General features: G+C 37.7%; 1 protein-coding gene across 9 annotated transcripts in view; it reads left to right on the top strand.

Moving 5' to 3' along the window:
* Window positions 1-23,581, top strand: part of C2CD3 (C2 domain containing 3 centriole elongation regulator) — a 145,495-nt gene that overhangs the window by 36,414 nt on the left and 85,500 nt on the right. For all 9 annotated transcript variants that reach the window (XM_049652074.1, XM_049652047.1, XM_049652031.1 and 6 more), the window contains 8 exons: window positions 710-857; window positions 4,521-4,669; window positions 5,699-5,905; window positions 6,535-6,647; window positions 12,687-12,805; window positions 15,012-15,134; window positions 19,290-19,784; window positions 22,453-22,604. In XM_049652074.1, the coding sequence (XP_049508031.1) occupies window positions 710-857; window positions 4,521-4,669; window positions 5,699-5,905; window positions 6,535-6,647; window positions 12,687-12,805; window positions 15,012-15,134; window positions 19,290-19,784; window positions 22,453-22,604 (1,506 nt within the window). The remainder of the gene's footprint in view (window positions 1-709; window positions 858-4,520; window positions 4,670-5,698; window positions 5,906-6,534; window positions 6,648-12,686; window positions 12,806-15,011; window positions 15,135-19,289; window positions 19,785-22,452; window positions 22,605-23,581) is intronic.

The following is a 23,581-nucleotide window of genomic DNA, read 5'->3' as shown; positions in this document are numbered from 1 at the left end:
CCACTCACACTCTATCTCTCTAAAAAATAAATAAACGTTAAAAAAATTTTTTTAAATAAATTCAATAAATCCATTTACAGATGTTCATTCAGTGCTAGTTACTACACGAGAAAAAAACAAATGAAATATATACATACTTGTATGCTTATATTCCTTATTAATTTACAAACTTTTTGTAAGTAGGGTTTCTGTTTTACTTATTTCTATATCACACATAGAATTAATCTTGCATAAGTAACCCAAAATACACATATTTTTGCTTAATGGAAAAAGGCTTATTTATGAATTCTTCACAAAAACAGCATAAGCATTTAACTCATTAAATTATAGTTGATTCTTTACCTTCTTCTCCCTGTTAGGTCATAAGCAGTGCAAGAATATACAGCAAGTTAGTTAGCCATCTCTGTATCATTCAAGACCTAACAAACACCTTGCCTGGCACATAATAGATGCCCAGAAAAATGTTTGTTAAATAAATGAGATCACAATCAGTGTCAGTAGTGTATTTTTTAAATACTAGCTGTTATCATCCCAGAGGAGGGGGAATACAATATGAAAATACTTATCAGATAGTCCTTCTGTTTAATGTGAGTCTTCTGCTTAACACATTTCTTCTATGTTTAAAACTTAAAAGTTTTTAATTAAAAAAATACAGTTGAACTGAAGCTTCTTTTAAAGTTCTTCTGCTTTGTTTTTCTTATCTCTACAGTGCTGAATTATCCCAAGGTCATTACTGGAATGGGCTAGGCTCTCCTCCAGATTCCCCATCTCCTGGGAGTGATGTGTATTGTAGCAGTGAGCTGAATGACCCTCAGTATGACCAGAGTCTCTTGGAGAGCTTATTTTACACGGCACCTGTAAGTCATTAAACCTGTTGCTTTGGGAATTGAACATGAGTATTAATATTATTAGGTGCAGGCATGTTGCCAGACAGAAAGCTATCCATTTTACATATCTCATTTTACAGATGAGGAGACAGGCCTAGTAAAGTTAAGAATTTAGGGGCAACTGGCTGGCTTAGTTGATAGAGCATGCGACTCTTGATCTCAGAGCTGTGAGTTCAAGCCCCGCGTTGGGTATAGGGCTTAGTTAAAAAAAAAAAAAGATGGGGGTGCCCTGGGTGGCTCAGTCAGTTAAGTATCCAGCTCTTGATCTCAAGCCCCATGGAACCTACTTAAAAAAAAAAAAAAAAAACCAGATTTAAGAATTTTGTCCAAGGACACATGTTAGAGCCAAGGTTAAAATTCAAGTTTACCTGAGTTCAAAGCCTATGGTTTTAGTATGTGGCTTCCTTAGACCTCTTCTAAGGAAGAGCTAATGCAGGCATACCCTCAAAATCAACCTCAACTGGTATCTTTTCAAAATATACCAGAAACACTTCTACTCACAGGTGTCAAATACCTCTACTGACCCTTAAGACATGACATTCTCAGGGCGCCTGGTGGCTCAGTCAGTTAAGCGTCTGACTTCACCTCAGGTCATGGTTTCATGGATCGTGGGTTTGAGCCTCATATCGGGCTCTGTGCTGACAGCCTAGAATCTGGAGCCTGCTTTGGATTCTGTGTCTCCCTCCCTCTCTGCCCCTCCCCCACGTGTGCTCTGTCTCTCTCAAAAATAAATAAATATTTTAAAAAAAGATAAGACATTCTCTTTTCCAGGTAGTTCTAGCATTTTCAAAGTTCTTTGTTATGTCAAGCTATATGTTCTATTCATTGATGTGCCCTCTTATAGAGTCTATATGTAATAAGTCCAATCCCTGTTCCATAAGTAAACATTTATATTTATGAAGATTGCTGTCATACTCCTGATTGTTCTTTTCTCCAGGTCAAAGATAACTGAAAATAGAAGGTAGTTTATATCAGCTCAGTGGTAAGACAAGAGTTACCAAGGTCAGAGGAAACAGGGAGAACTTTAACATGAGATTCTCAGGAAAGGACATTACGCGGATTAGGGGGTTTTAACTGAGACTTGCAAAATAGTGTCTAGAGAAGTAGAGAAAAGATATGAAATGGGAATAGAAAGAATGACCTGTCTAGAGAAGAAATTTGTGCATTGCAAGGGATCTAATTTGAATTGATGAGAAATTTTGTGGGAAAGCCATCATCAATAAGGCAGGCTAGCCTATTGCTTTCTGTGACAGCCTTTGAATGTCAGGTGAGGAGGAAATGACATGATCAAGATGGTGGTTTAGGAATGTTAATGTAGGGAGCTAACTTGGGGGAGAATATGTGGAAGCGAACAGGAAACCACAGACTGGAAACCATTGGGTTATTGGAGGTGTGTATTAGAGGTAGAGCTTGAAAGAGAGTGGCAGCAATGGGGCTGGAAAGGAAGAGATGGATTTCAAAGGCATTATAAATTATTAGGATTTCGTGACTTTTTATATTAAAAATCATCACTGATGCTATGTTACTTATGGGATAAGAAGGAAAGGGAATTTATCTTTATTACACATTTTTTAAGGCTTATTTATTTTTTAAAATTTATTTTGAGAAAGATACAGAGAGCAAGTGGGGGAGGGGCAGAGAGAGAGGGGGAGAGAGAGAGAGAGAGAAATAGAGAGAGAGAGAATCCCTAGCAGGCTCCATGCTCAGCACAGAGCCCAACTTGAGGCAGGAACTCACAAACTGCAAGATCATGACCTGAACCAAAATCAAGAGTCGGACACTTAGCCAGCTGAGCCACCCAGGCACCCCTTTATTATACATTTTTGATGTGGTGGGGAATTTACAAGTTATCTATTATTTTTGAGTATTGTGCCAAATGTTTTAAATTCATTATTTCTTTTACTGGCCCTGTAAGATAGTGTTGTCTTGTACCTATCATGATATAAACGCTTAGAGATGTTAATTACTAGTAATTAAGTGACAGAAATAGAATTCTTACCCTGGTCTATCTGGGGAAAAGCCTGTATTTTTCCCACTGGACCACATCATCTCATAAGCCATAAGCATGGCATTATTATCTGATCTTGACTTACCTCCCTAACCTCATTTCCAACTTTTGCCCTTTACCCTGTAGTCACACTGATTGTCTCATCACTCCTCAGACATTCTAGCTTTTTTTTTTTTTTATCTCTATTTCTTGCTCATACTGATCCTTCTCCTTTGAATGTTGAAATGCTTCTACACATCTGGTTACTTCTCTTTATTCTTTGAAAATAACTGATCACCTCTCTGAAGAAACCATCCTAGATTTCCCCACACAGAATTTATTACCTGAATGTCCACAGGATCTTGCACATACCTCTATCACAGCCCGTGTTATATGAGACAGTTCTTCATGAGCAAGAACATACCTGCATTATTTTTGTATTACCAGTACACAAAAGCCTGATGAATTTTGAGTACTCAGTACTTAGTGAATAAATAAGTGCATGAATGGCACTAAGTAATCCCCATGCTATTTGAACAAAATAATTTAGAAAAGATTTGTTGATGGAAAGGAGTGAACCAGTAATGCAGTGGAAAAACAAAGGAGTAAGAATGCTCATGTCCTTCCCCAGGGTCAGTGTTTGATGGTCTTAATAGTGAATAATATCCACAGCTTAGAATTCAGCATTATTCACCTGTGTTTTTGGTTCCTAAAATTCTTAGTTTTTAAACAACCTAGTTTATATTTACTCTCTTTTCCTTCAGGCTGTTAGACACTTTTAAATTTTGAATGTCTTGTCTATAACCATTTTTAAAAGCTGGCACTTAATAAAGACAAACCTAAGAATAAAAAGCTTTGTAATTTCCTCTTGAAAAAGTTGTTCTTTTTCCTTGAAGGACATTCTTATCATGCTTATTTAACTACTGTTACCCTTGTCACAGGTCAATATAATATACACCCTGAGATGCTGAAAAAAGTGAGGTGGAGGTGATAAACTTAAAATGACATTGGATCTATTCTGCATGTATTTTAACAAAAAAAAAAATTTTGTTAATTTGGATTTTTTTTAAATTTTTTTTAAATTTAAATTGTCTTCTCTCTTTATTTTGCATTTTGTGATAGAAAGGGCTGATCAGTAAATTGTGGTAGCTCCTTTTTCTCCAAATAAAATTTAATTACAGGGGGCTTAGCAACTGGTTCCTCCATTAATAGAATTTGTGATATAATAAACAGTTCATCTTAGCAAGATTAAGAGTAGAATGAATTACTAGTAGTATGGAGTGGTGAAAAAAGGTTGAGTCTTTGCATTCATATAGGTACATGACATTGTACCATTTTGCCTCAAATTGTGGTAGAAATACAGGCTTTGGAATCTGCCTTTGGTACTAGATGCATAGTCGGCAGTAAATAAGTAATGATATTATTGAGAATTTGAAAGAAGAATCTGTTTTCATTTATTTTCTTTGAACTGAACTTGTAGGTTATTTTTAAATACCAAGAGAAATGTGGGATTATCTCCCTGGCATTAGTTATCTCTTTAAAAGACTTATATATGTGCAGAGAAGATTTTGATTACTTTTAGAGAAATGTTTTCATTACCAGTTTTTTTTTTTAGTGCCTCTCTTTTTGCTTCTTCTCCCCCATAGAAATCGGATACCAGCATCAGTGATTCCTTCAGTGAAGACGATATTGTCTCTTCTAAAAAAATGAACCAGTCAGAAGCTCTTGCCATATCTCCCAAGGTTCTGGAGTCAAATGATAAGTTGAAAAAGAGGGCAGCGGGGAAGAAAAATAGGTGAGCCTCTCCATTAATGTTTATCTAGAGGCAAAAGCAAAGTCAGATTATTTTCACAAGATGTCTTAAAGTAAGTGACTTGTATTTCCCCAACACTATCATATTGGTTAAGTGAGTTACAATAATTCATTAAGTATTACCATCCTTAAAAGTGTAATAATATATGGGAGCCTAGGTGGCTCAGTCAGTTGAGTGTCCAACTCTTGATTTTGGCTCAGATCATGATCCCAGGGTCATGGGCTCGAGCCCACATAGGGCTCCATGCTGAGTGTGGAGTCTGCTTGGGATTCTCTCTCTCTTTCTCTCTCTCTGCCCCCTCCCTGCTTGTGCTCTCTCGCTCTCTCTCTCTCTCTCAAAAGAAAAAAATTTTTAAGTGTAATAATATGAAAAGATGGATACAGTAAAATGGGTAAGGGAGAAAGCAGAATTCTGGGTTGAATGTGTGCTGCACTACATTTATGTGGAAAATGTACGTAAAGAAAAATGAAAAGGAGTACACTAAAATGATAGTAGTTATGTTAAAGTAGTGGGTAACTGAAGTAATGTCTGTATTCCTTGTAGAAAATCTAATTCTGTAACATCAGTTTTTATACTTGTGTGGAGACAAGCCTTTAGGTTATAAGAATGTTTTTTTGTTTTTGTTTTTTGAGAGAGAGAATGTGAGCAGGAGAGGGGCAGAGAGAGTAGGGGACAGGATCTGAAGCAGGCTCTGTGCTAACAGCAGCGAGCCTGATGTGGGGCTCAAACTCACAAACTGGGAGATCATGACCTGAGCTGAAGTCGGATGCTCAACCAACTGAGCCACCCAGGTGCCCAGATTACAAGAATGTTTTTTAACATTTTTTGAAATTTCTTTCACTGTGGATTAGGACCAGAATTCTGGTGATTGAAGTCATTTCTCAATCCTCAATAACTTGTGAATTAAGATACTTGCTGCCCTTCTTCTTTCATTTTCTTGCCTATCAAACTAGATTATTTCATGTTGGGCCTCGGACTGTCTGTTTCACTGTCTATATTAACTCCTTGCAGAAATTTGGTTGAACAACAGATATCAGAAACTCCAGAAGATGCCCGAGTGATGACACTAAGTGTGGATAGACTGGCCCTTTTGGGTAGAACACATTCCGTCAGAATTATCATCGAAACAATGAGGGTCCCTCCAGATAGTCCTCAGATGACCTCTGGCAAAAAAAGCTTTTCTGGGAGACCACCTAACGTGACAGCAACAACAAAGCGGTACGTCTCTAATATGGAAGAGCTAAATTTGACATTTCTGCAAAGTGTATCTGATGATAATGATAAATAATTGTATAACATTTTATGATTTATAAAGTGCTTTCATATGAATCATTCAGTCAACAAAAATATAACAAATCCCTCACTAGGTTTTGGGCATGATATTAGGTGAGCATGAGAATAAAGGCAACTAAGACCCTGACTCTGTTGTTACATACTTTATAGTCAGAAAAGAAACACATTTAAATGGCTATCTATATAACACAGGAATATAGGAGCCAAAATAGGTGTGTTATATTTAAAGTGCTGTAGAAAATTTGTAGACTTACTGTGGTGATCATTTTCCAACATATACAAAAGTCAAATCATTATGCTGTATGCCTGAAACTAATACAATGTTATATGTCAATTATGTGTCAGTAATAGAGAGAAAGAGAGCGCAAACTATGGGAGCACAGGAAGTTCTGCCTGAAAGGACTAGTTGAAGGCTTTGAAGAGAAGAGATAGGGCCTCTGAGGATCTGAGGTGCTGAAAATAGGACCTTGAAAGATATGTAGGATTGATCAGGCAGTAAATACGTTTGTTATTTGGTTTATGTTTTAATCACCTTTTTTGGTTTTGATTTTTAGCACCTTCTTTGTGGAATATCACTTTCCTGTGGGCTTTTCTAAAGGTGGATTGGGAAAAACAGCTTTGATCACTGAGGTCGTTCGACTTGCCTCCAGTAAAATTACAGATGGAAGTAAGAGACTGGTTTTCTGCTCCTTAGACATTTTGGCTGTGGAAGAATTTTTCAATCCCTAAATACTCATCTGACTTTTATAGTACCGTAGAATCTTAGAAAGTATTTTGAGATGAATCTACTCTAATTCCTTTATTTTATAAGTGAGAAAACTGGCCTAGAGGTGCTAGGACTCTTCTGATTCAAGTCAGGAAGTCAGTAACATACCTGAGACTAGAATGCAGAACTCCTGATGCTTAGAGCATGTTTGTTCAACTATTGCCATTTTTCTTCTATTTTTTATTAAAAAAAATTTTTTTTAATGTTTATTTATTTTTGAGGGAGAGAGAGAGAGAGAGAGAGACAGAGTGCAAACAGGGGAGAGGCAGAGAGAGAGGAAGACACAGAATCAGAAGCAGGCTCCAGGCTCCGAGCTGTCAGCACAGAGCCTGACACAGGGCTCAAACCCGTGAACCACAAGATCGTGACCTGAGCCAAAGTTGGATGCTTAACTGACTGAGCCACCCAAGCACCCCTCTTTTATTCTTCTTTTTAAAACAGCTTTATCAAGATACAATCACATACTATACAGTGTAACTATTTGAAGTGTTCATTGAACCCACTGAAGAATTCAATCATTTTTATTATATTCGAAGTGTTGTGTAATCATCATGATCTAATTTAGAACATTTTCATCACTTCAAAAGAAATTCCTTACTCATTAGCATTCATTCCTCATTTTCCTGTCTCCACCCACACCTGCACTAAGCAATCCCTAATCTATTTTTTGTCTATGATTTTACTCTGGGCATTTCATATAAATGGAATCATACAATATGTGATTTTTGTAACTGGCTTCTTTGACTTACCATGATATTTTCAAATTTGCTCTATGTTATGGCATGTTTCAGTACTTTGCTCCTTTTTATGGCTATATAATATTTACTTGTATGGCTATACCACATTTGTTTATCCATTCATCAGCTGATGGGCATTTGGGTTGTTTCTGCTTTTTTGGCTATTGTGGATAATGCTTATGAACATTAGTGTACATGTTTTTGTGTAGACATACGCTTTCATTTCCCTTGGGTATATACCTAACAGTGGAATTGCTGAGTCATATGATAACTGTATGTTTTAACTTTTTGAAGAACTGCCAGTTTTCAACAGCTGCTCCACCATTTTACATTCTCAGCAACTATGTGTGGAGGGTTCCAATTCTCCACATCTTCCCCAAAACTTGTTGTCTTTCATTATTTTTTATTTTAACCATTTTAGGGATTATGAAGTACTATCTCACTGTGGGGTTTTGGTTTGTTTGGTTGGTTGGTTTTTTAATTTTTTAAAAAAAACTTACTTATTTTGAGAGAGAGAGAGAGAGAGAGAGAGAGAGAGAGAGGATCCTAAGCAGACTCTGTGCTGTCAACACAGAGCCCAACGCAGGGCACAATCCCACGAACTGTGAGAACATGACCTGAGCTGAAATCAAGAGTCAGACACTTAACTGACTGAGCCACCCAGGTGCCCTTCCCTGGGGTTTTGATTTGTATTACCCTATGATTAATGATGTTGAGTATGTTTTCATGTGCTTACTGTCCATTTGTATATCTTGGAGAAATGTTGCAGTCCTTTGGCCATTTTTAAGTTTTTGTTACTGGGTTGTAAGAATTCTTTATACATTCTGGATATAGGACCCTTATGAGAGCTATGATTTTCAAATATCTTCTCCCATTAACAGGCTGTCCTTTCACTTTCTAAAAAGTATCACTTATAGCACAAAAGTTTTAAATTTTGCTGTAGTCCAGTTTAGTTTTTCTTTTGTTGCATGCACTATTGTCTTTTTTTTTCTATTTTAAGTATTTTTACAAAAAAGTAAAAGGCTTAAAAGGGTACTATAATAAACATTTATGTTCCTGTCATCCAAAGTTATATAACTTTCTAACAGATTTTGTGAATATCTTTGCCTTGGTTATTCAGTTTAATCCATGAACTGTTCATCAGTGTGGAATTCTTTCTCTGGGAGCTAATTTGAGAAGTAAGAGATATGATCCTAATTCTCCTATACATTCAAGTGACTTTCCTATATGGCATGGTAACATTGGATTTTTAAATTTTTATTTTGTTTCATTTATTTATTTTTAATGTTTATTTATTTTGAAAGAGAAAGATAGCATGAGCAGGGGAGGGGCAGAGAGAGAGGGAGGGAGGGAGGGAGGGGGAGAGAGAGAGAGAGAGAGAGAGAGAGAGAGAGAGAGAACAAACCCCAAGCAGGCTCCAGGCTGTCATCACAGAGCCCAACATGGGCTTGAACTCAAGAATCATGAGATAATGACCTAAACTGAAATTGAGATTCAGACACTTAACTGGCTAAGCCATCCAGGTGCCCCTATTTATTATTTTAACTAGATATAATCCATTTACTTGGTCAAAATCTTTGTAGGCAGTGTTGTAAATTTTATATTATTACTAAGATATTTTATGCATATGTAAGCAAATATGTTTATCCTTTCTCGCCCTCCCATTTTTACCCAAGTATTAGCATACTATATGCACTGTTCTGCACCTTGTCTTTAACAGTGTATCTTAGTAATTTTTTCATTAGTCCTTTCTGAGTCATAATATTCCATTGTATGCATATGCCATAATTTAAACACCCTTTATTGTGAGGTACCTGGGTGGCTCAGTCACTTGAGCATCTGACTTCAGCTCAGGTCATAATCTCATGGTTCGTGGGTTTGAGCCCTGTATCAGGCTCTGTGCTGTCAGCACAGATCTCACTTTGGATCCTTTGTCCCGTCTCTCTCTCTGTACCTCCCCCACTCGCACTCTCTCTCAAAAATAAATAAACATAAAAAAAATAAACATGCCTTGATTAATATATCAATATTTAAGTTATTTCAATTTTACTGTTAAAAACGGTACCTCAGGGGCGCCTGGGTTGGGCGTCTGACTTCAGCCAGGTCACGATCTCGCGGTCCGTGAGTTCGAGCCCCGCGTCGGGTTCTGGGCTGATGGCTCAGAGCCTGGAGCCTGTTTCCGATTCTGTGTCTCCCTCTCTCTCTGCCCCTCCCCCGTTCATGCTCTGTCTCTCTCTGTCCCAAAAATAAATAAACGTTGAAAAAAAAAAAAAAAAGGTACCTCAGTAGAATAATTTTGTACATGCATCATTTCTCATTTGATGTGAGTATATCCAGCACAAACATTAAAAATACTTATTTACTCTTAAAAACAGCACTTAAAGTAATTTAATATATTTTTACTAGGATGTGTTGGTGTTACTTTCCCCATCACCTTAAAGGAAGAATTAGGGCATTTAAAATTTTTCATATGTTTACTTCTGGCTGAACGCTTAAATTATTGACAGCAACAGAAGCTGTTATGGAGGTTTGTTCAGAGCATTCAGGAATGCATAATTGATCCTGCTGGTTGAAAGTATATTTGAGGAGCTTTAATATGCTTAAAACTTATCAAACCCCTATATGCAGAGAAAAATGTTGGATCATTTTCTCCGATCTTTGCTTCTATCTCCATCTACCTGTGTCACATCTGGTGATTTTCTTAAAATTTCTCTGAGCCTCAGTTTCCCCATCTATAAAATTGAGATACAGCAAAGGCACATGAGTTTCAGTTAATGTAATACCTGCAAAGCAAGGACACAAGGGATTGATAGACAGTCAAATGGGATAATGAATATAAAAGCATTAATCTCTAAAATAGTATGTAACAAATAGTAGCTCACATTTACGGGGTACTAAACTACATGCCAAGAATTCAACTCAGTGTTTTATATACATTAACCATTTAACTGATTTTCATAAAAAAAAAACAAAGCAAAACTCAGTCCTTTATGACTGTCTCACTCATAAATTAAAACACAAATACACAACAACAATCAAGTATCTTGTCTAAGATCATACAACTGGCTTATTGGTGAACTAGAATTTGAACCTAGAACATTTTATATTCCAAGCTCTGTGCTCTTAGTCTGTATTGCTTTTCAATTATTACTATCATTATTGTTGGCCACGGTAGTTGAGTTCTCCCCATGTCCTTCTGTAAAAGATCATATTGGAAGTGTGGAATAAGCATCAAACCAGGAATTAGAAGACAGATTCTAGTTCTGTTTATACCACACACTAATCATATGACCTTAGGCAAATCACTTTTTTCATCTGTGGGCCTCTCTTAACAGTAACATGGATTGGACTAGGTATTTTCAAGATAACCTTCCAACTCTTATTTTCCACCCTTCCAGCTCTTAAAAAATAACTTCTCTGGGACATTGTTTAGCAATTTATTTACATGATTTCTTTTTCCATTGTTACCTAACTCGCTTTTTATGGTGGTAAAAACAAAAACACAAGCTTTAGAAACAGTTAAGATAATATAGTGCTAAAAATGTACCTAGATGGTGAGGAAAAATCTGAATGAAATAGTTTTGTTTGTACAAAAAAGACTTTTTGGTATCCACAGTGCTTTTTCATCTATTACCTCAGTCCTTTCAGCACACTGATGAGCTATGGGTGTTGTCTTACTTCCCTTTTCCTGGTAGGAAAATCGGGGAAACTTGTCTCTTGGGTGTGGGTTTCCTGGGCCCAGACCTTTTGTTTACAGTTCCTGTGTGGATCCAGATTAGAAGACCCAGATCCTGTTTATGAGTACCAAGAGAAGTATACAGAGTCAAGAATTAAGATGGCAAAGATGAGGGACGCCTGAGTGGCTCAGTTGGTCAAGCATCTGACTTTTGATTTTGGCTTAGGATCATAGTGCTGAGATCTGTACTGACAGTGCTGAGCCTGCTTGGGATTCTGTCTCTCTTCTCCTCCCCAACTCGCACATGTGTGCACTCTCTCTCAAAATAAATGAACTTAAAAAAAATTTTTTTTGTTGGGGCATCTGGGTGGCTCAGTCAGTTAATCCTCCGACTTCGGCTCAGGTCGTGATCTCTTGGTTTGTGAGTTTGAGCCCCACATCGGGCTCTGTGCTGACAGCTCAGAGCCTGGAGCCTGCTTCAGATTCTGTGTCTCCCCCTTCTCTCTGCTCCTCCCATGCTCATGCTCTGCCTCTTTCTGTTTCTAAATAATAAATAAACGTTAAAAAATAAACGTTTTATTTTTAAAAAGTTTTTAAGAACGTAGAAAAAATAAAGTTAAAAAAATGATGGCGAAGATGAATAAAATTGATCAGTAGACCAAAATGAGCAGTTTGAGTGAATACCAGAGGTAGCAAGTCTCTCTGTAACTGGGCCTTGTGAGGGTTTTCCACATCCATTTTAAGAGTATAGAAGTGAATGAACAGGAAGATCATTTTACAGGTGGTAAATTGTGGTTGAGGTGGTCACTAGCAAGTAACAGAACTGGAGCTGGAACTTATATTCTTTGATTCTAATCCCAGATTCCTTTTTTTTTTTTTTTAATCTGTTAAAACCCCATAGCAGTGAGCACAAACTCAAATACTACATTATCCCATTTACACTTGTTATTACAGCAGAAACCCCTTCCCTTCCATCTAAGAGACAGCTTTACCCTGCCTAACAACACTGCCAAGTAGCATCAGTACCTGGCACCCTGTGTGAATATGATAGTAGGAGTCCCCTCCCCTAGTCTTCAGCCAGAAGCTAAACTCATTTTTGTTGTTACACTTTTCGATTCAATTCTCTTCATTTATCCCTCATTGTCCCACCTCCAGCCCAACCCCTTCTTTTGTTATACTGCTTACCAACTTGTCTTTTAAAAACAATAAACCATATTACCTTACACCCAGTGAAGATCTCTTTTTTTCGCATCCTGTGCTCATGCGCTTGACATGAATTTCTCATAGCAAAACTAGAGCAACATAGCACTGCTTATCTTCCATGTGTCATACCTAGGGTTTTCTCTTTGTATCTGCTCCTTAAATCCCTATACCACTAACACCTTTAGGAAATTACACGGACTAGATTTCTGAAAGAGATTTTAGTTAGATCAAAAAGGAGGTGGGTGGGTGGTGTCAAAGCATGGATTGATGATTGGTCTAGTTGGGTAGCCTGACATGTGTTTATGTGTTTGATTCTCCTTACAGTGGTGAAATTCCAGCAGCGATCTGTGTTTCCAGTACAGTTTGGTGGCCCAATGATAGAACACTGGTGGAATTCCAACCTCACTTTCCAAATTTACACAAAGAAAACCCCACAGAAAAAGGTATCTCAAGTCTTTTTAACCTTTGCCTTACCATTTATACTAAGGAATTAGAGCATACTTAAAATTATATTCCTACCTAAACTAGGAATTTCTCCAGGCTCAAACGGCACTAATAACTTAATTCTAATTTCTGTTTACTATTTGTTATAAGTCAGATATGCTAAAAGCACTACACGAACACACTATCAAATTTAATCATTACAACTCTGTGAATTAGGTACATTATTATCTTTATTTTACAGACAAACTGAGATTTAGTGAAGTTTAGTAACTTGTCTAAGATCACACAAGCTAATAAAAGACAAAGCCAGGCAGAACTCCATCTCAAGTTTTCTGACTTCACATCCTAAGTTCTTAACCTTTTCACTGTATTCCCTGCTTACAGAGAGGTGACTACTTAGATTGATATAGGTTATTAGCCTTAATTTAAGACTCTATTTCCTATTTCCAGGCAGAATATGTAGAGATCCAAGAAAATATAATGTGGATAGCAGTTTTGACCAGCTTATTCCAAGTTTATCAAATGCACTTGCAGTTGGCACAACATAAATCAATAAACTATGTCATGAACAGTTTTTTGTTAAACAGTAGCCTTTTTAATCTTTGACCTCTTCTTTGGTATGGATCGCATGAGGAATATAGCTTGAGGTTTTTTTGTTTTTTCAGACGATATAAATAATACAAGATAATTCTACAACCTCAAGACAACCTCTGTAAACATTTCAGTATATTTACATTGAATCATCTAGCTAATGACTTCTTTCTAATAAGAGAATTATACATGTGTTTTGCAGAGAACTTGAAAAAATATTTTTGAAAAGCAAAAATTGTCTATAATCCCATCACCAAGAAGTAACTATTGTTAATATTTGTTTTCCCTTTGCTTTTTCCAAATGAATACAATACATGTGTAAATCTTTGGCAGTATTAGGATAACTTTGTATACAGCGTTTATCCTGCTTTTTAAAAAGTTTAACATTATCTTTATAAATATTTGAAGATTTACTATATACAACTTAATACCCTATTTTACCAAACATCAAAACAGATATTGGTCATATTATTTCAGACTTTTTGTAAACATCATTTTAATGGCTACATATTATTGCATTGTAGCAGTATGGTCTATAATTAATAATTCCTGATTATTGGACCTCTAGTTCTAATTGTTAATTTTTAAGACATTTAAATATTTAAGATATATTTGTGTGTAAGTTTTTTATGTGTTTCTTATTTCTTTAGTAAAAATTCCCAGAAGCAATTACTAAGCTAAAGAGTATATTTTTTAATTTTTTTTTTTTAATGTTTATTTTTGAGACAGAGGGAGACAGAGCGTGAGTGGGGGAGGGGCAGACAGAGAGGGAGACACAGAATCTGAAACAAGCCCTGGGCTGTGAGCTGTCAGCACAGAGCCCGATGCGGGGCTTGAACCCACGAACCATGAGATCATGACCTGAGCCGAAGTCAGACGCTTAACTGACTTAGCCACCCTGGCGCCCCAAAAGAGTAAATATTTAAGGGGCACCTGAGTGGTTCAGTCAGTTGAGCATGTCTGACTTTTGATTTTGGCTCAGGTCACGATCTCCCAGTTCATGAGATTGAGCCCCACATTAGTCTCTGAGCTGACAGTGCAGAGCCTGCTTGGGGTTCTCTCTCTCCCTCTCTCTCTGCTCCTCCCTCCCCCCAAAATAAGTAAATAAATAAACTTTAAAAAAAAGAGTGAATATTTTTATTGCCAAATTTGCTGTCCAGAAGTATGTTGCCAGTTTATATTCCCAGCTTCACACATATGATAGCCTCTGTTTTTCCATAACCTTGATAGCATGAGATATATTAAGTTTTGTAATTTTACTAGCCTAATGGCAAAAATTTGTATCATCTAAATTTTATTTTTTTATTTTTATTAGTGAAGTTGAAAACTTTTTGTAAAGCATTAACTCTTAAAAATAAAAAAAAATAATCTTCCAAACTCTTGGTGACTTATGAAACTCTCTATAATTTTCCAGAGAGAAGTAATAAAACCCAGAATGGGGACCAAAATATGACAGAATATAGATTCCCACTTAAAGTTGCCTTCGTCAAATAGTTAAGATATTTACTTCATAAAGCATGGGTTCTCTTCTAAGCTGTCCTATGTTGTCACTTCAGTTAAAATCTCCCGTGGCTTGTCTTTAGTTAACCTGAATTTTTTCTTTCCTTCTCTCAGCCAGAAGTCATTGGATCTGCATCAATGCCTTTACGAAGTGTCATTCAGTCTGAATTGCTTTCTTTCAGTAACCAGCTTCCAGTGCGACAGGAAAATGGTCAGACTCCACTTGGCCCCCTTAAGGTACATAGATATACATTCAGGTAATCAGGTATTTACAGAGCATGTATCACTGGCTAGCATGAACAAGAAAATCAATGAACAAGAGGCCTCTCCTCTTGCACTTCTGTTAAAATAGGGCAGCAGACCAGAAGTAGACCCACAAACGTATGGCCAACTAATTTTTGACAAACAGGAAAGGACCATCCAATGGAAAAAAAGACAGTCTTTTTAACAAATAGTGCTGGGAGAACTGGACAGCAACATGCAGAAGATTGAAACTAGACCACTTTCTTACACCATTCACAAAAATAAACTCAAAATGGATAAAGGACCTGAATGTGAGACAGGAAACCATCAAAACCCTAGAGGAGAAAGCAGGAAAAGACCTCTCTGACCTCAGCCACAGCAATTTCTTACATGACACATCCCCAAAGGCAAGGGAATTAAAAGCAAAAATGAACTACTGGGACCTTATGAAGATAAAAAGCTTCTGCACAGCAAAGGAAACAACCAACAAAACTAAAAGGCAACTAACGGAATGGGAAAAGATATTTGCAAATGACATATTGGACAAAGGGCTGGTATCCAAAATCTATAAAGAGCTCACCAAACTCCACACCCGAAAAACAAATAATCCAGCAAAGAAATGGGCAGAAAACATGAATAGACACTTCTCTAAAGAAGACATCCGGATGGCCAACAGGCACACGAAAAGATGCTCAACGTCACTCCTCATCAGAGAAATACAAATCAAAACCACACTCATATATCACCTCACACCAGTCAGAGTGGCCAAAATGAACAAATCAGGAGACTATAGATGCTGGCGAGGATGTTGAGAAACAGGAACCCTCTTGCAGTGTTGGTGGGAATACAAATTGGTGCAGCCACTCTGGAAAACAGTGTGGAGGTTCCTTAAAAAATTAAAAATAGACCTACCCTATGACCCAGCAATAGCACTGCTAGGAATTTACCCAAGGGATACAGGAGTACTGATGCATAGGGGCACTTGTACCCCAATGTTTATAGCAGCACTCTCAACAATAGCCAAATTGTGGAAAGAGCCTAAATGTCCATGAACTGATGAATGGATAAAGAAATTGTGGTTTATATACACAATGGAGTACTACGTGGCAATGATAAAGAATGAAATATGGCCTGTGTAGCAATGTGGATGAAACTGGAGAGTGTTATGCTAAGTGAAATAAGCCATACAGGGAAAGACAGATACCATATGTTTTCACTCTTATGTGGATCCTGAGAAACTTAACAGAAACCCATGGGGGAGGGGAAGGAAAAAGAAAAAGAGGTTAGAGTGGGAGAGAGCCAAAGCATCAGAGACTTAAAAACTGAGAACAAACTGAGGGTTGATGGGGGGTGGGAGGGAGGGGAGGGTGGGTAATGTGTATTGAGGAGGGCACCTTTTGGGATGAGCACTGGGTGTTGTATGGAAACCCATTTGACAATAAATTTCATATGTTGAAAAAAAAATAGGGCAGCAGAATTACTGTGAAGAAAATAAACAGTATGATATAATAGTGAATACCTGGGAGGAAATAGACAATGGTGGTCAGAGAAGGTCTCTCTAAGAAAGTAACATTTTAGGTAAGATATGAAGAAGGAGAAGAGGCCACCAAGTAAAAAGCAGAGGAAAGATCATTCCAGAGAAAGGGAATAACACAGGCAAAGGCCGTAAAGCAAGAATGTTGCCATATAATAGTGAGCCAAGAAGGAGAATGGTAGAGAGTAAGGTTGGACAGGCACTCAGTAGCCATATCATTCAGAGTTTTGTAGGTCAGCATAAAGAGTGTAGATTTTATCGTTAGAGCCATGAAAGGACTTTGAAGTATGAGAAAAACATCTGATTGACTTTTTTTTTAAGTTTATTTATTTTGAGAGAGTGTGAGTCAGGGAGGGGCAGAGAGAGAGGGAGAGAGAGAGAATCTCAAGCAGGCTCCTTGCTGTCAGCACAGAGCCTGATGTGGGGCTCAAACCCACAAACCGTGAAATCATGACCTGAGCTGAAGTCGGAAGCTTAACCGACTGAACCACCCAGGTGCCCCTGATTTACATTTTTAAAAGGTAACTGTGGACAATAGATTGTGGGGGGCAAGAAGAAAAATAGGGAGACTGTTGAATTAGTCCAGGAAAGAGATAATTGATGGCTTGGACTAGAGTAGTCACAGGGAACAAGGAGAGAAGTGGCTGAGTTTGTGGCCTGGTGGAATGAATTCTGATATATAATTCGTTGGAGACAGGGTTCTTTCCTTGTATTAAGAAGCTGCAGGATTTCTTAGGTAGCAGAATTTGAATGTGTAACTTCAGTATGGCTTTGTCTTATTGTCCTGGTGAGCTTTTAAAATCACAGCCAGGGGCGCCTGGATGGCTCAGTCAGTTAAGCTTCTGACTTCAGTTCAGGTCATGATCTCATGGTTAGTGAGTTCAAGCCCCACGTCAGGTTCTGTGTTGACAGCTGAGAGCCTAGAGCCTGCTTTAGATTCTGGTCTCCCCCTCTTTCTTCCCCTCCCCTGCTCATGCTCTGTCTCACCCTGTCTCTCAGAATATTAAAAAAAAAAAATTTTTATAAAAAAACATCTTTTTTTAATTATCACCGCCATACCCATGTCATTTCCATGGCTCTCCATTATCCAAAAGATAAAATACAGGGCTCACTATGTGGCCCTAACATACCACTTGCAGCTTCCTTACCAGTAGCCATATCAAACTATGTAAAGAATTAGTAAGGTATCATGATGGTTCATACCTCCATGCTTTTAATCTTGATTTTCACGCTGCTGCCTCCTCTTGAAGGCCCTCTCTGCCTCCTTCCTGGTCTTCTTGATAATAAATACCAGTTAGTTTTAAGGACTTGTGTGATTGTCCTTGCAAAAAATTAATATCACATTACTCTTCCCCTATCAAAATTTTATTTTCTGTTTGCTTCATTCATTCTGGACTGCAAGGTTAAAACCAGAAAAGAGGAATTAATAGAACTGATGGACTAGAAATTGTTTCTGTCCTGGTTCTGTTGAGAGAAGTACCGTTGTAGATAGATTGCTGTCCATATTCAATAGAGTGAAATAACTTTGCTGTGGATTTTAAATAAAGGGAACAGCAAGTCCCCTTTATCCCTAATAACTTCAAACTTAGAGAAAAATTGCAAATATAGAACAAAGAATTCACATACCCTTTACCTAGACTCACCAATTACTAACATTTGTCACATTTGCTTTATAATTATCTACCTCCTGTCTCTCCCTTTCTTCCTGTCTTTCTTTGTCTCCCTGTGCACTCTCCCCCACACCCACACACAATTTTTGTTCTGAAGTATTTGAGAATATGTTATAGACATCATGCCTCTTTCCCCCCTAAATTCTTATATTTCCTAAGAACAAGAACATTATACAAAACACTGTACAATTATAAAAATAGAGTTAACATTGATAATATCTGTAGTCCATATGCAAGTTTCACTAATTGTGCCAATACTTCCATGTAAAGATTTTTTTTTTTTCCATTCCAGGATTATCCATTACATTTGTCATGTCTCTCTAATCTTTAGTCTAGAACAGTTTTGCAACCTTTCTTTGTCTTTCAGTACTTTGATTTTTTTTTAAGTGAGACCTTTTATGTGTAGAATGTCTTCCACTGTGGTTTACCTGAATCACTTATTACTACCAATGATTGTAAGATGATGATTTTCTAACTCCTCCATTCCTTATGTATTTACTAATTGCATTCTACTATACAGAAGAGTTGTCCCTTCTCCCATGTTTGTTTATATCGGTATAGACTCATGGTTTTTTACATTATTCAGTGTTATTGTCCTTTACTATTATTGTTCTTTTTGATGCTCAAATTGTCCCAGATTTGGCCCATGTGAGCTCCTTTGACTGAATTCTGTGTTCTTTTGATATATCTGCATCCTTTTCTGAGCATATCCTTATTTTCTGGCACAAGATGATGTTCTAGGCTCAGCTTATATTGTTGACAAATCATCTGTCTAGCTTTTCTTAATCCTGATAAGGTAATGTATATACAGACTGTTAGTGTTCCTACTATTATGGTATTTGAGAATGAGTTAATTATTTTCTAATAATCTGATTTGCCTCTAGCTCCAAAATTCTGATTCTGATTTCAGAAGGCCCACTAACTCTCTTCCTTTTGTTTTTATAGGTAACTGTGGAGCTTGTTATACATAACAAGGATTTCACTTGTGTGAATACTAAATTACGTAACAGCACCCAACATGGCCCACTTTGTACTGTTACAAGTCCAGATCAGACATTATCAGAACCTGATCAACATGTTACCTGTACTAAAAATCCAGAGAACCTAAATCAAATTCACGAAGAAGTTGCAAAGAAAGTACAGAATTTGATACTCTCCAACCCAAAGTCACCAAGCCCTGTTGTGCCAAATCCTTCAACCTTCATGGCTGTGCCAGCCTCTCACAATTTAGCAAATCAGACAGATGGGTCAACAAAAGAGAGTGCTTTGCTGTTGCATGTGCTGTTGATGGTGGTCGATGGGAAAGATTTCATTACTGGAGAATCTGACAAACCTCCGCCATGCAATGTTTATTTAAATTGCAAACTTTTCAGCACAGAGGAAGTCACCAGATCTATCATCGCATGGGGCACAACACAACCAGTCTTCAACTTTTCTCAGGTAACTTTGTACATATCTTAACCTTCTATATCTATTAGGGCCATATGGAGGTGGGAGACAAGTATGTTTCCCAAATCATAATTCCATTATAAAGGAAACCTAGAATGTTCAGACTGGGAGAGACCTTTGTAATTAGCTGGTGTGCAGATCCATTCCCACTATGGGATGGGAAGAGGAAAAGACACTATCAATATTTTAAAACTTTTTATGTCTTCATTTTCTTCTGTCTCAATTGTTGTGGTTTCCCACTGTTTCTTTTGCCTGAGTTCTGAATTCTATTCCTTTATCCTTCCTCTAGAACTAAACTTTCCCCTTTCTTTTCTGTATCTCCAAGCTTTTTGTTTTTTTAATTTTTTCTCTAATTTATTCCTCTACTTGTTTTAATACTTATCTGGCTTGATTTCTCTGTAGAATTTGATGCTATTGCTTAAATTGTTTCCTGTTTTGGGGAGCCTAGGCAGCTCAGTTGGTTAAATGTCTGACTCTTGATTTTTGCTCAGTTCATTATCTCACAGTTTATGAGGTTGAGCCCTATATTGGGCTCTATGGTGACAGTGCAGAGCCTGCTTGGGACTCTCTCTCTCCACCCCCCTCTCTCTGTCCTTGCCCAGCTTATGTTCTCTTCTCTTGCTCTGTCAAAATAAACAAACTTAAAAAAAAAAAAATAGTTTCCTTTCTTGATTTTTGTAACTCCACTCTCTTATTTTCTTCCTGAATCAACAACAGCTCTTTTTTGGTCTTTGGGACAGCAGGAAAACTAGGAAACGAGTGGTGGCCCCAGCACTCCTTTCTCCCTTTCTTTTACCTTTAATTACTGGTACTCCTCTGCATTACTTTTATTCTTGGCACTGTTCCAAACCAACCCGCTTTTCCCATGGTCACTCCTTCCACTCCCATAGCTTCATCTATTATTTTTATGAAGATAACTTCCAAATCTATACTTCCATGTAGGCCAGACATTCCCTCAGGTTTCTGATCTCTCTGTGTAACTGCTGGTCATCATCCCCAAATGTCTTAAAAGCACTTTACACTTGGCACCTAATGCACGGCCTGGCATATCACAGGTATTCAGTAAAGGTATGTAAATGAAAGAAGGAATTCAAATGTGTCTGAATCTGAATTTATTATTCCTTCCAAATCTGTTCCTCCTCCTCCTATCTGCCCTAATTCATATTGTAATCTACTCAGAAACCCGAGCAGAACCTGAAAGGTATCCTTGATTATTACATAATTATTCACCAAATCCAATAGATGCTGCAAACTTCATTCTCCAGACGAAATCCTCTCACTCAACCCGACTGCTACTGCTTTCATTCAGGCCCTCTTTCTCATTCCAAATAGCCTTCAGTCTAGTCTGTTTCTGGTCTCTCCATGTCCATTCCTTTTTGTACCAATAGGAATGATCTTTCTAAAATATTAACCCGAGTATTTTATTCCCCTGGTTTAGACTTTTCAGTAATTCCCCATAGCCTTCAGAGTAGGTAAGATGTTTAGTTTGGACTATAAGCCCATTTGACAACTGCCTGACTGTACTTCTCCAGTCTCTACTCCTGTCACTCTTCCCTTCACACTAGATAGTCCAGCTATGCTCAGCTACTTGCAGTTTCCTAAATGTTCTTTTTCCCTACCTCTGTGTCTTTTTGTGTGCTTTTCCTCTGCCTTACATTTCCTTCTCACCCTTCATGACTCCTATTAGGTAGAACTTTTTAGACATTAATTTTATTCTGCTTATCCCTAAGAATTTAGTGTTACTTTCTGCCAGCAGCTTTCTCTGAAATCTCTCCTTTGTAGGTTAGGTCGCTATGTTTTAGTTTTTTTAGTTTCACAGAACAGAAATGTGCTCAGGTACCTTATGTAATTGGAGTTTCTTAGATGGATACAAAAGTAGGTCTGCTCAGGATCTCTGCTCTTCTGGTGTCTTCCTGTCATCTTGCCTTACCTAATTTCTGATTTCACCCTTTTTCCTTTCATGTTCTATTGATTTCATCATGGGGCTTATCTCTTCTCTGCTGATGCAGTTATACTGCAGCTTAGGTCACTTCAAATTGGTGAGCCCTTCATTCTGCCATTAAGGAAACAGACTCGCTCTTGGCTGCAGATCTCTGCTTCTCTTCATGACTTTTCTTTCTCTTTCATCTACCAGCTGGCTGGCCAGTTCTCAAATAATTTTACATTGGAAATCCAAATGAACAGTTGACTTGTTATTTACCATGACAGAAGATTGGGCAGAGCTTTTTGCATTAGGCCATTGCATCCAACCAGTGGGCTGGCTGCCCTTTGATTAGGTGCTCAACCCTTGTCTAGTCAGTAGCCATCTTTCTTTCAGAAAAACATCTGTCTTTCCGCAGGGATTTACAAATAGGTCATTTTGCCTTAGAAAGGCTTGGATGAGGCAGCAGGTGCAGTCATTGATATGTCTGTGTCCTCAAAGCCCCATCTATATGACCTTTGTCATCAGAGAACTATTACCATTTTGTATTTGGCCTTAATTGGTCTCTTACACCAGACTAGTTTCTCTTGAGAATACAGAGTGGGTTTTATTTTAATGTCTTCAGTTCCTAGCACTGTGCATGGCTTTCAGTTAGTACTTGTTGAATAAAAGTATAAATTGATCCTTTTTCTCAGGTGTTGGTTTTCGTGTTGTTTTTTTGATTGTTCCTCTCCCCAGGTGATTCCTGTCTCTCTGTCTTCCAAATACCTGGAAAGGCTGAAGAACAATGTGATGGTAATTGAAACTTGGAACAAGGTGCAGAGCCCAGGACAGGACAAGTTGCTCGGGCTGGTGAAACTCCCCCTCCATCAGTTTTACGTGTCATTCAAGTAAATAGGATCTTTTGGAGTATTCTTTACTTTACATCTTTAACTTTGGACTGAAGAGGAATTCTTTGGGTTTGCAAACATGACTAGCCCCATAATACCTTGGAGGACTTTTCTCAGTGTCACCACAGTGACTGCTCTTTCTATGTTAAAACAGTTCACAGATACTGCTTACCATGTTTCAGGCCCTATGCTAAGAACCTTTCATACATCAAGTCATTTAATCCTCACAACAGTTTTCTAAGGCAGGTAACTTTTATTTCCCCTATTTTACAGATGAGTTAATAGAGGCACAGAGGATTTAAATAACTTGTTATATTTATTGTAAGTAGTAGAACCAGGCTTAGAACCCAGAGAGTTCTACTGCTTCACCAAGAAGCTCTACTACCAAAGGTTATCACCTCACAAAATTAATGGTTTATCTCTGTCACAAAAACATGATGATTATTCCCATCAGCTATCTGCATGATTTCTCTACTGAGTATTGTCTTTTGGACCTACAGATTTGATCACTGTACCTCACTTATCACTCAGTAGGGTATTGATTTATCTGGAGGTTATTTCTGTCCTTACTACAGACTGTTAATTTTTTGTTTTGGTTCAAGGTACTGATTTTTAATTATTTTAGCACTGACTTCTTTCCTAAGAGCTTTCTCATGGTGCTGTGTTTTAAATGTTGTGTTTTACATTTTACAGAGAACACTTTAGTGTGCACTGTTTCATGTGAGCCTTCCCATAACCCCAGGAAGTATTATCATTATCCCCTTTTTACAAATGAGGAAGCTTGTCCTTTGACTTGAAAAAATCAACCTCTCTGGCTTTATTTTCATCATCTGTAAAATGAGGGTGATGATAGACCCCCTGTCTCCCTTGTGGCACAATTGTGACAATCCAGTGAGAAAATAAATGGGTAAGCCTCTGTGAACAGTGAAATACTTATGATGGTAGCACTGGAGAGCATGGTCAGGCTAAGGAGTGCT

The sequence above is a fragment of the Panthera uncia genome, chromosome D1 (genome assembly GCF_023721935.1).
Source record: "Panthera uncia isolate 11264 chromosome D1, Puncia_PCG_1.0, whole genome shotgun sequence".
NCBI classification, from domain to species: domain Eukaryota; kingdom Metazoa; phylum Chordata; class Mammalia; order Carnivora; family Felidae; genus Panthera; species Panthera uncia.
The sequence above is the reverse complement of the archived record's forward strand: the minus strand, read 5'-3'. Positions and strand labels throughout refer to the sequence as shown.